Consider the following 12,850-nt stretch of genomic DNA (forward strand, 5'->3'; position numbering starts at 1 on the left):
CTCAAAATGAACTTCAAAGAGAGGTTTAGGGGAATGTTTTGGCCCATCTTAAAGTTTCATAGCCTTTAAATGGCTAATAAAATAATAATAATGATGATAAGAAAAGAGGCGGTCTGATAAAATGGGGCGGAGCTGTGAGATGGGGAAGTTGTGCGACAGTTTTCACTGACTTCACTGTAATCTGAAGACCTGCGACATCACGGAGCACGTGAGAGTCCATTTATTGCAAACCACAGAAAGCAGACAAAGACGGAACGGAAAACAGGAAGGTGAGCTTGTGTGTTTATTGCCCTTAATTTACCGTTGGTTTTTTTTCCCCACTGTAAGAACAATCCTGACATTCAGCACACCCGTCACACAGGCGGCAGCAAACTCACACCAGATTACTTGGACTAAACGAGTGTGTGAACATTATATATCACCAGTCACTGGTGTTCACACTAGTTGGGAGCGTGTGTTTTTCGGTGTGGCTGCAATAACAACATATGTATTTTTCTGCACAGGAATATTAAAAAAAATAATCGATTTTGTTTACACTGCAAACTTCTGCACAAGTTCTACATTCAACCTTCCAGCAGGAGAAGTGGGAACCTTAGTTATTGCCAGTTTGTTAGACACAGAGGGCCGCATGCACAAACCTAAATTCCAATGAATCGTAAAATTATGAATAAAAAGTAAAACCTCTCCTCTGTAATGAACACTGCACAAATTGCCTGGATACTGCCTGTGCCACAAATATCTCACCGGCAGAAAAATGCACATTAAAGTGGACCTATTATGGTTTTCTTCATCACATACAGCATCTATGCTGTGACAATAGTGTGTGCTCATATGAAATATGAAGACATTTTCAAATAATGAGGTATTTTGTTTTTGAGGACCAATCAGAATAAAGTCGATCAAAAGAGGGGGCGTGGTCTTGTTTCAGTCAGGGGATGAAGCCCAGTGTAAGCCTGTAAATCATGCAAAGCTACTCTAGCAGAGTCCAAGATTGTCAATGGTGGTAATGAGCAGAATAGGTCCACTTTGATAATTTACCCCAAAACACACACATAAAAAAGACCCTCCCTACAAGCATGAAATTAAAGTGCAGAAACTCACATGCAAAGCACCATGTTAGTAGCATCTCGTGTGCAAAAAAAAGAAAAAGAAAAGAGCTGAAAACCGTACAGACCATCTTATACAGCATACAATCTTACTGTTTTATTATAACAGCGACTTATGCAATATGCACACCATGCAAATGTATCCAAAATGACTTTCAAATGTCACTGCCAGTTAAATCTCTCAGTAATGACTAAATGCTTTTGTTTTTGGCTAAAAACAAACCGCTTATATTGTTTTTTAAAGGTGATCCTGAAGCTGTTTCACCACTGCCAGCCATCAGTTGATCATTTCATCCAGCTAAGATTTGCTACTCACGAGAGAAGCAACAGCACATGTTTTTTAACAGCGATTTGAGTACAAGTTTATTCGCAAAAGCAAACACACTCGGAACCTGCTTTGATTAGTAAATTACTTGAATTGCCTTGTAATATTATTATATTACAAATATATAACAGTATAGGTATAAACAAAACAAATCAGACACTAAAAGGTTTTACCTTCATTCATGTTGTACAACAGGCTCGCAGAGGAGCTCAGAAACATCCATTGTATGTGATATTGTCTGTTACACATGGCTTTATATATTCTGTATTACACTGCACTATTTACACCAGCCTTTTATTATCCATCCAGTCATTGTAAGAAAAGTCCATTCATTGAGGGAAGCTTTAAATTAAGGGCTTTGATTGGTTTAGGCCCTTTGTTTTCCTGATGTGCTCCCAAACCTTGGGATTGAAATGGCTGACATTTCCTACAGATACAGCAGAGCGGCACACACACACGCGCATAAATACGCACACACGTGTACTCTAATTCTCGGGGGGGGGGGGGGGGGGGGGGGGGGGTGTTTTAAAGAGTAACCTGGTCTAATAAAAAGAAAAGAGAAAAAAGAGGGAAGCGAGAACAAAAAGATGTCAGACTGGCTGACAAATCAAAGGGCGAGTGTGCGACATCAGACACGTTCAGTCTTTTGAAAAAAAAAAAGGGAGACTGGGATGGGGGGGGGGGGGGGTAGCTGGCTGCATGGCCAGTCCTAAGACAGTTTCAGAGGCAGACGGCGGGCCGCCCTGCTTGCAAATACAAAAGCTGCTTGTACATACAGATGCAATATACTTCAATTTACATGATATATTAGAAAAATTGTACAAGATAATAGTAGTTAAGTACAGTTAACACACTGACTGTGAAACAACAGCTTAAGTTAAAGAGTTAAGGCTTGAACAGGACAAAAATAACACTGTGTGTATATATATATATATATATATGTGTGTGTGCGTGTGTGTACATACGTGCCAAGATCAAAGAGCACTATGGCTTCATTTCACTCGAGCCATCTGCAAACCTAAATCTTTCAAACTCAACACTGACTTTTGTAGGACTGCAAAATGGCAGCCACAGAAAGGCCACTAGAGGGAGCTGTGACATCCAGCAGACATCCAGCTGTTTGCGCCTCCCTCCCCTAAGCTTTGAGGCTTCAAGGTGGTTCGGTTCAAACTAGAGCCTCTTCCTCTTAAAGTAGTCAGCGTACTGCCCCCCCAGGCCTTGCGAGTGCTGCCCGATGTAGGCCGCATCGGATGCTGTAACTTCCTGCACTGCCAGCTGAGGATACTCCCTCTTATGGCCCCTCGTCTGGTTCTGATGGGTTAGAAACAAGAAGAGAACGGGAGGCAGAGGTGAGGAGGGATTATGGACGTTTGACCTGGACGTGTATGAAAACACTTATAGTTGGAAAGTCACCGATAAAAACCATATATTTCATTTTCAAATACTAAGGAAATCTTTTTTTATGATCATGAAAGGGTTTATTGTTTATCCCGGGAATATTACTCTTGGTTTCAGACCATTTTACCAAAAAATATTGTTTTATTAATTTAATTCATCTCGGGACTTCGGTTGTCCACTACTATAAGTTTCTGTGGTCACTAAACATTGTTTTCTGCGTCTTACTAAAACAAGTGCAGCCTTGCTAACGATCTGCAGGAGATTAACCCTAAATTACTGAAATGATCAACTAACATAGAAGGTCGGTGACAAAGAAGCGTACAGGTTTGTGCAATTTTGACGAATAAGCAAAAATCCTGAATTTGCATGCATTTGTGTGTAGTAGCACAAACAAATGCAAATCTTTGAGGAGATGACGCTTAGCTCAGACGTCTGGCCCCGGTCTGTTTACGTCACTGTGCACTCTCTCTCGCTCTGTGAATCTCTTCCACCTCCGTGTCTCCTTGAGTGGCTTTAACGGCCTTCAACTATGCAGGGAAAAACATAAATAAAAGCTGCACTGAATGGTAGTCTACTGGTTGACTTGGTTGAGAGAAAAAAGAGGAAATAAATTTTTAGCAAGCAGCCTTTATAACACTGCACTGTTTGAAAGCAGAAACGTGTGGAGCTACTTGCAGCTAATGCAGACCAGCACAGACCTTCAAATGAGAACTGGTATTCAAATCACTGGCAGCACTGACATCAATCTGTACACGTCACACTGCTGCCTGGAGCTCAGCTTTATTGTTTTTAGTCACTGTTTTTGTGTTTGTTTCAGTCTAAAGTGCCTATTTCCTGTTCTTCTTTCACATTAAAAGGCCTACAAGGAAAGGAACCGATCCTAACATTTGACCCAGTATAGCAGCTTTTAATTTGAAACATCTATGCAGGGAGCATAGCATCCCAGCAATTTCTCTGCTTTTATTGTAAAGCAGTCGCACCCTCAGCAACTCTTTTTTTAAAGCTAACCACAGAAAAATACTCCTGCAGTACAGACAATAATCTCTACACACATTTCTTATACTAGCAACAATTGCCCTACTACACATAAAGGCATACAGAAAAGGTTAGCACAATATATCACTTTTCAATTCAGCAGGATGAGCAGCAACCCCCTCCTCCCAGATCCCCACTGTCAACAACGAGTGCAGCGCTCTAATATCAGAAGCTGTGGAGGAAACAACAATTCAACATTTCACTTAGCTGCAATATGAAATGTTGAATTGTTGTTATTTGGCCCAAGACGAGTGTGTCATGATTTCAAAAAGAAATGAAAAGGAAGGAGAAAAAAACCCTAAAAGAATGGAGACAAAAAAATGTGTTTCGTGTCTCATACGGGATCATGGATTGTTCTTTACTTACATAGTAATAGGTGTTCCAGTCCGCAGCAGCGGTGTGTGCGTGTGTGACAGGGTTCGGTGCGGCCGCAGATGGGTGCGGTGCCCCGAGGAAGCCCGGCATTAAGGGCAGCGTGCTGTAAGCTGGGAGCACGGCGGCGGCAGGTAGGACGGCCGGGGGAGGAGCCGCGCCATTACTGACCGCGTGCAGAGACACTCCCAGAGGCTTACACACCTCCACCTCCTACAGGAAACACAGAAACAAATAGTAGTAGCTTATTTATTGATATGATTCAAAGGTATACTCAGGACACCAAGGAAAATGGTCTCTGAAGCCGTTTTTTGTTGCCGTGTTACTGTTTAGGTGCTGACAGAATCTCATAACATGAGAAAATAATTGACAAAAGTGTTTTATTCATGTTAGCTTTTCTGTCCTCTAGTGTCTGTTATGAGGCACATCAGGTAGGCTCATTCAACCGGCTTCCCGTCACAGGGGCTTACTCTCCGAGGCAACCATCCCAAATCAAAATACTCATGCCGACATATACACAGCTCAATGTAACGCCTTTGTCAAATGATACGAAGGATTTCTCAGGCAGAGTTATCAAAATTTCCATGAGCTCAGGACGCCAGGGTCCAAGCTAGCTGTGCAATAAGATCTATGACATCATCTTCTAAGAAAACATCTTACATGCAGTCGTGTTTCCATTACGTCAGAGGACATTACTTTTGCCTTATACGTATTCATCCTGGAGCCTTACTCTAATTATTCCACCAAAAAGCATTTATGATTTACCTCAAAGAGACTTTTAGTCCCCAAAAGGGAGGCGAGTCCCCGATTCATCACAACGTGAAACTGATCTATGTCCCCCCCACAGGTAATGCACATATGCTCACATCCTCCAGCAGCAGCAGATAAGCCTGGATTTGGCTGCTCATTGTGTGTGGAGATGGCTGGCATCAGCTGCTGGGTGCAGAGTGATGCGTTCCCTCTAACAGGGTATCGGTGTCGCTGAGAGGTCAGCCTCTCCAAATAAACATGCGGATGAACTTCATGTTAGTGCCAGCGCGTGTAGATAGCTTACACTCTGTCTGCAGGATAGGAAGCTGCTTGGATTTTTCAAGAGCTTCACTTTGTATCTGTGTGTATGTGTGTGTGTGTGTCCGTATGGTCACGGACAATCTAAATGAGCTTATCTTACCCTAATATGAATTATTTGTATGTTCTAACTAATTTAAGAAGACAAATGAATAACTTGTGTAAAAATGCTTATCCCTGGGACACGCTGGGTTCGTTAGCTTTGCTGATACATGCATGATAACTGAAGTGAATGGGTACGGAGGCTGTGTGTGTGTGTGTGTGCTTGTGCACAGGATTTTGTTTTCTCTTCTTTTCCAAGCAGCTAGTTGAGGGCTAACACCTGGCCAAGGGAGCCATGTGTGTTTCAAAGAGTTTATAGTGTGTGTGTGTTTACCTTGCTGGCGTAGCCCTGATTGGCTGTTGCTGGCTGGGAGTAGTATTGAGTGACTGCCTGCATGTAGGAACTGTAATCTCCATAGGTGGACACAGCTGGAGTCTAGAAAACAAGATTTCACATCCATTGTAGTTTTGTTGTGGGTTTTTTTACACTGCTCAAAAAAATTAAAGGAACACTTTAATTTTCAAAGGAACAAATTAGATCTCAAAGGGAAAAAAAATCATGCTGGATAACGTGTTAGGAATAAAAGGATGTGATGGAAATGAAAATATTGACCCTGCAGAGGGCTGAATTCAAAACAAAAAAAAATTTTTTTTTTAAAAAGTGAAAAAATGGCAGCGGCCAGTAGACTTAGGTTGTCCGTGTTAAGGGCCTTGTCTCTGGAATCTCCTTCATGTTCTTAAGACTGTGCTGGGAGACACAGAAAACCTTCTGCCCATATGCCATCCTGGAGGAGTTGGACTACACGTGCAAACTCTGCAGGGTCCAGGTATCACCTCACGCTAACAGCAGCGACACTGACCCTAGCCAAATACAAAACTAGTGTCAAACAGTCAGAAAAGATGAGGAGGGAAAGACTGTGAGTGACCTCCAGCTGTAAAACAATTCCTGTTTTGTTAGTTGTCTCATTGTTGCTCCTCCAGTGCACCTGTTGTTAATTTCATTAACACTAAAGGAGCTGAAACTGATTAACAACCCCCTCTGCGACTGACCAGATCAATATCCCAGAAGTTTAACTGACCTGATGCTGCACTGATTGAAAAGTGTTCCTTTCATTTTATTTTTTAGCACTGCAGCTACTTTTTGTTAGTTGCAAAATATTTTATGTTGCTTGCACAAAGAACACATTTACAGCAAACTGAAGTGGGCCGGACTCTGATGCGAGGATGAAGAAATGAAGGAAATACATTTACATGGAAATACATGGATCAAACAAAAAACAACACGTGGCACAAATCCCACACGGTCACAAACAGGTGTGTGTTTGCCACCTGAGTGTGCTCCTTGCTGTAGTCTGCGGCCGTGCTGTCCTGTGGCGCGGCCGTGCTGTAGCTGTGGGCTTGTGCCGCCTGATAGTGCTGGTACCACTGCTGCATGGCCTCCTACGACACACACACATTACCAAGCATGAACAGTGCTTTCTTGTCTTTGCGTGATTGTTTTTTTTTTTTTTCTTTGCCACCTTTCAATTTTATGAGTCTCATTAAGTATTGTTCCTGCTCTCCAGCGTTTCGTTCCTCTGTCTTTGTCTTTCCAGACAAATTAAACCGACCGTTTTATTGGTTATCTAATCATGACTCATTTGTTTGGATGAGTAGAGTGTAATTAACATTTCAAATGGGGTTTGGTACTTGCTGCGAGCATCAGATATGTCACCTACTGCTGGAGGAGGAAGAAGCGCAAAAAAGAAAGAAAGAAAGATGACAAACAAGCAGTAGAAGGGCTTTGGGACTTGTTCTGAGTGGAGTGTTAGGCGTGAGAAGGAGAGCAGGGACAGATGGAGACACGCAGTGCTCACTGCCAAATCCACTCTCATTCTGTCTGTCCAAATATCCATACCCATTCCCATCTCTTCCACCACCCTGCCTCCCCTAGTTACAGCTCATCCTGTCTCTGCTGCACCCATCCAGCTGCGCTTTGTGTATCCATCCATCTACTCAGCAACACATGCATCAATAGCATATTTGAGGCCCAGTAATGCCTGTTCACACTAACTGAATGTACAGACCCCAAAATTCAGCATTCATATTTGTGTGTGTGTGTACACACGTGCATGTGTTGTAGGGCAGCACCTGTGTGTATGCTTGGTTGTACTGGCTGTAGTCAGTGGAGGAATCTGTGGTGTACGGGGCAGCGGTCGTAGCTGCTGCACTGTGGGAGTAGGAGCCGGAGCCCTGGGAGACCACAGGAGCGACTGAGCTGTTGTAAACTGCAGCGCTGGGTTGTCCTCCCTGGGCTTTGCTGCCCACTGAGCCTATGGAAGAGTAGAAGGGAGAATGGACGACAAATGATGTGTTAATAATCATAATGATGTGGGTTATCACACAAACTGCCCTTTTTTGTAATTTAGTGTATTTTTATAATATTTCCCCACACCTCTACACAATAAGTTAAATATTGGAAGAATTAGAGACAATTCAGTAAATAGAGACAATTATAATCTAGAACCTGTTTCATGTTGTTCATGATTGAGATGCTCTTGGACACTTCGTACGTGTCTGATATGAGGTTTCCAACTGATTTTATTCATTTTAGTGTTTAAAACTGATCTGATTAACAGAGGTGGTAGAATTGATCACCGGCTGACCTGAATTGCTCTTCTTGAATAAAAAAGCTTGACTAATAAATGAGCACAAAATGCTTTTAAGTGCTGCAAAAGCCAGGACGTGAACTCTGGTGCAAAAACTTTATGGTTGTTGTGCGATCGTGTGCTCACCTTGCAGAACTACTCCTGGCATTACACTTGCCAGGTTTAGGTAAGGATTAGAAGGCAGCCTGACTTCTTTAGGAGGATCGCCCAACAAAGAACTCTGTCCACTGTTTACCTAAAGAGAGACAGGTGAATATAAAACGTATTATTCACACTGCCACCAACAGGAACTGCAAATAAAAATCAGGTTTTCGTTTTTAGAGGTGTTTGAAGGCAATTACAGCTACTTTGCTTCATCTTTATTCCAAACATGTATCACATTGTGGATTTAATGAAAAATACTGTGCTACACAAATTCTAAAAAATACTGATTATACAAACTTTACATGAGGCTCTAAAGCTGACTTTTGTGAGCTACTGAAGAGCTAAAGTGATGGTGGAAACCTGCGAGGATTGTCCTCTCTAGTAATTACACTTTCTCTCTATTAAAGGGACTTCAGAGAAGACAGTACTGGGACTGGAATCGTGTCCCCTAAGAACCTCGGCACTGTGATTATTTCTGTACACAGACTTATAAGAGATAATGATGTTAGTGTAGTCGTACTGTATTTAATCCTGGCCGAGTCTAGGAGATTTAGGGAGGTGTTTTAGAAAGAAAACAGGCAGGTGGGTACAGGTTGCATTACAGGCATTTTCCAAAGGTAAAGCGCTCAAGGGACTGAGGCTGTTTATTCAAAAAGCTCCCTTGATATTGTGTGTTGAGGTTAAAAGCAGACAACACTAATCAGGAATAAATACTCCCTCCCCCCAAGAGACAGAGAGACTGAAGGGTAGAAGGAGTTAGGACCATAACAAGCATTTCTAGAGATAAGTTACAGATCGGTTTCACGGAAAATATCAACAACTTGCATCACAGTTGGAGTTCAAATATTAATTTGTGCAGCAACGTACACATAAATATAGAAATTCAAGAATTACACCAATATCTCTAGAAACTTCCACCAAACATTTGATCAGGCGACAATTATGTAATACTGACAACGAGGGCCAGGTAATGCTGCCTGGTTTGTGAGTCTGTCAAATTACACATTTTGAAATGTTAAGACTGTATATAAATGATGGACGTAGCCAAGGGGACATCATCAAATGCTTTGTGAGCATTTTGACTGTCGCCATCTTGATATCTTTTTAAAAGCACACATCCAATTAAGGAGACGATCCGAGTAAGCGAGAGCACTGCAAGGTCATAATTTGGCAAATTTTCAATCACAGGGTAGCTCCGCCCTAAAGCATCCAAAAATCAATATCATGTTGTATTAAGTAAGAACTGAAACGGTGTAATGATTAGAACATGTTTTACTTAGATCATCCATCAAATGAGACATACAGGCCCAGTCTAGGTTTATAACTGGACTTCCTTTCAGACTTGGAAGGCCATCTTTTATTTACAGTCTAAGTATTTTGTATTTGCTTCACGCATGCAGATTTTCGGTCGGTGTCCTCACCAGGGGGCAGCTGTCTGAGCTGTTGTGCTGGCCTGTTGTCGTGTAAACTCCTCCAGGGGGTTTAGGCGGAGGCGGGCCAAGGCCCGAGTTACTTATACCCAAGGAATAGCTCTGTCCCTGCGGTTGGGCGCTCACCATCGTCCCTGGAGGAGCTGGCTGCCTGTTGTCACAGGAGGTGGAAGAGGAAGAAGAGGAGGAAGAAGAGAAGGAAGCAGAGGGGGTCGTAGTCACAGAATGGGTGCTGTGGCTAGGTAGGTCTCCTCCTACAGCCCGACCCTGGAGGTACGGCATGACACCTGCTGCTGAAACCACTACTGTGGCATTGTGGGTAGATGCTGGAACTGACTCCTGTCCCAACTCTGTAAGGGGAGATGACAAGAAAGCAAAAAAAACAAAAAAACAGGAGGAAATGAAAGGAGAGGTGAGTGATAACAGAAAGTTGAAATTCAAGAAACAGTAAAGTAAAAACATAGTATACAGAAAAAAAGGAAATGAAATGAAGGGAAATAAAGGCACGGTTGGGAAAGATGCCAGATAAACATGCGAAATGGCTTTCACAGATGACCATCAGTGTCTCCGTCTCCTCAGGACACAGACGAATCGCTCAAACGGCTGGAAACTCCGCCTGGCCGTCTCTGCAGAGCCAGCTGTAATATTTGAGAGCAAGTTTCCCGCTCATACATCACTGCTTATCGTGTTTATTTACAGCCTGCCACTTAGCTCTCCACAATCCCAATATTTCACTCACTCCAGGGTTTAATAACACAAATATGTACACATGCAACATAATCCCATACAAATGCACACAGGCCAAAAAAACAAACAAAACATAAACATATAAGTAAAAGATGCACACACACACTAAACGTGAACATACGCAGTGGCACTTATTATAAATCCAATATTGCTGTGACAAATGGCCTCCATCGCACAATAAACGAAACCGCTCTAACAAGCCTTGAGCCAACATTCCCCAGCAGACACGCGCACCGACAAGAGACACGCACGTTCGTATGCAAAATTGCAAACTCATGCATCCAATCAAAGAGGGACACACTCACAGTGGTGCACATGGGCATGATTGTTTGTTTTTATGCACATAAAAAGTCTGCGGTATATCATTTCCATTTAAAACAACACAGCTTTTCTCAGCTGGAGATTTGAATTGTAAATCTGCTGCAGCTTCCTGCTCCGCACTGTAACGTACAGCTGGGCGAAATTCAGCAGTCTTTACAGGGACAAGCCCGACACACGGGTCAGAATTAGGAAAAGGACCCACAAAATTTATGGCTTTCACTTTAACATGAACAATATTTTTCTGGGACCTTAGAGCCTTCATTATTAACATGTAAAATAGAACAGATTCTGGATTTGGCAGAGAGAACAGACCAAAAGGTTACACTGTAAACAGTAAATCATTGATTTTTAGAAAACTGGTACGTGGAAAAATAAAGGTGGTGTTGTAGGAGCGCTACCAAGTTAAAATGTTAATAAGGTCTGAACCAGCGACCTTCACAGACCTTGTCAAGCAAATGTGTAAACCGCTGCACTCTGGAGCCACACAGTTAGTTAAACTATTAATATGCTCCCTCTCAAGAAAAAGACAAAAGTAGTAGAGCAAGAAAACCAAAAACAAACACTAAATTAGGTATTAACCAAAGCCTGAATGCTTCAGTGTGATTTAATTTGTTTGCAATAATTAAATGAACTCATCTGATCAGGGTGCTTGTTACTCATTTACCTGCTATTAAGGGGTCGCCACAGTGGGTAATTAACATTTTGATTTCTTACACCGGACGCACTTCCTGACACAACCCCACAGAGATTTGTGTCTACTCCTAAATTGTGGCTGTTTAGCGTGTTAGGTAAATGTGTAAACCACTACATAATGGAACCCGTTTACCTGTAGGAGAGTCTCCCAGGAGGCCTTTCCCCAGCTGCACGAGGCCTGGAGGTCGCAGAGACAAGGCTTTCTGCATGAGCAGTCTGGACGGGTCCCCGAGCAGACTGGAGACCTAATAAAGGGGAAATGAAAGAGGAGAAGGAAGAGTATTACAAAAAAAAAAATGGAACAGAAAAGCAAAATCAAAGAACAATATCATAAAAAACAAAATTGGAAGAGCATGAGCGAGATGGTCGTTATAAACCAAACAGAATCCACCATGGAGGGCTGTGCTAGCTATACAATGGTGTGTAAAGCAGATCCAGAGCATCCAATCCACAAAGGTTTTAGAATTACCAGGACCTGCTCACAGATTTCTCAGAATATGCAGTCTCATCTTTATAAAAGTCCAAGTGGCAATCTCCGGTACTGAAAATGAAGCCAGCGTTGAAGTTCCCAGAACTCTAGTTCCTCCAAGACCAACACCAAGAACGAGTCATTCCCCATAGAGTTCAAATGCCCAACTTCAGAGATTAAATTAAAATGTCCTCACAAAAAATAAATGAATAAAAATTAATAGTAATACTTGGATATTCCACAACAATTACAAAGCAATGAAACTAACTCTTGGGACATGGAACTTTACCTCTTTGGTTGGGGAAGAAGACAAAGCTAACACGTGAGGCTGAGAAATATCATCAGGCTCACCTCAATGTACAACATGGGCTCTCGAGCCTCCTGGACAAGGGCTAGACTTAATGTTCCAAACCGGAGTTGCCCTTGGCAAGAGGAGGTGTGGACAGACTCTTATCTCTTGCAGTCTGACAGAGCAAAGCGGATTTTACCCGTCAGTCAGTCTCCCTACAGGCACATATGGTCACAAACTGGGTAGTGACTGAAAGAACATATACAAGGGGTGCAAATGAGTTTCTGAAGGGTGGGTGGGCTCTCCCGTAGAGTTTGGCCATTCAAGTAGGAGTAGCAGAGCTGCTACTCCTCTATATTGAAAGGAGCCAGTTTATTTTGCTCAGGCATATGACTTGGATGCCTCCTGGGTGAGATATTCTGGGTATATCCTACAGGGAAGAGGCCTTGGGGCAGACCAAAGACATACTAGAGAGATTACATCTCTGGGCTTGCTTGGAAACACCTCAGTGTCCCTCTGGGTGAACAATAGGAAATAGGACTGGGTTTAACTGCTTAGACTGGAACCTGGACCCAGATAAGCATGTAGAGGATGGATGGATGGACATGCCAATTGAAAGCTTAAAATGGTCCTCCTTGTTAAAGTTATGGGTTGATTAAGTTTTTAAAAATATGTAGAGATAGAATCCAGTATGCATTGCAATCATTCAGCTTAAAAAAGAAAAAAGATAAAGAAAGAAAAAAAAACATCAAATACTCCAAAC

General features: G+C 42.4%; 1 protein-coding gene across 2 annotated transcripts in view; it reads right to left on the reverse strand.

Moving 5' to 3' along the window:
• raver2 (ribonucleoprotein, PTB-binding 2) overlaps positions 1-12,850 on the reverse strand; it is a 97,425-nt gene continuing 84,575 nt past the window's right edge. The window contains exons 9-16 of one of the 2 annotated variants that reach the window (XM_085386788.1): positions 11,463-11,574; positions 9,560-9,918; positions 8,121-8,229; positions 7,477-7,658; positions 6,676-6,786; positions 5,681-5,782; positions 4,231-4,449; positions 1-2,742 (exon numbers count right to left, since the gene is read on the reverse strand). In XM_085386788.1, the coding sequence (XP_085242914.1) occupies positions 2,602-2,742; positions 4,231-4,449; positions 5,681-5,782; positions 6,676-6,786; positions 7,477-7,658; positions 8,121-8,229; positions 9,560-9,918; positions 11,463-11,574 (1,335 nt within the window). In that variant the 3' untranslated portion in view covers positions 1-2,601. The remainder of the gene's footprint in view (positions 2,743-4,230; positions 4,450-5,680; positions 5,783-6,675; positions 6,787-7,476; positions 7,659-8,120; positions 8,230-9,559; positions 9,919-11,462; positions 11,575-12,850) is intronic. The other variant, XM_085386789.1, reaches the window with a different exon arrangement.

This window comes from Rhamphochromis longiceps, linkage group LG17, assembly GCF_057381845.1.
Source record: "Rhamphochromis longiceps isolate RC_006_pf linkage group LG17, R_longiceps_female_GT1.1, whole genome shotgun sequence".
Lineage (NCBI taxonomy): Eukaryota > Metazoa > Chordata > Actinopteri > Cichliformes > Cichlidae > Rhamphochromis > Rhamphochromis longiceps.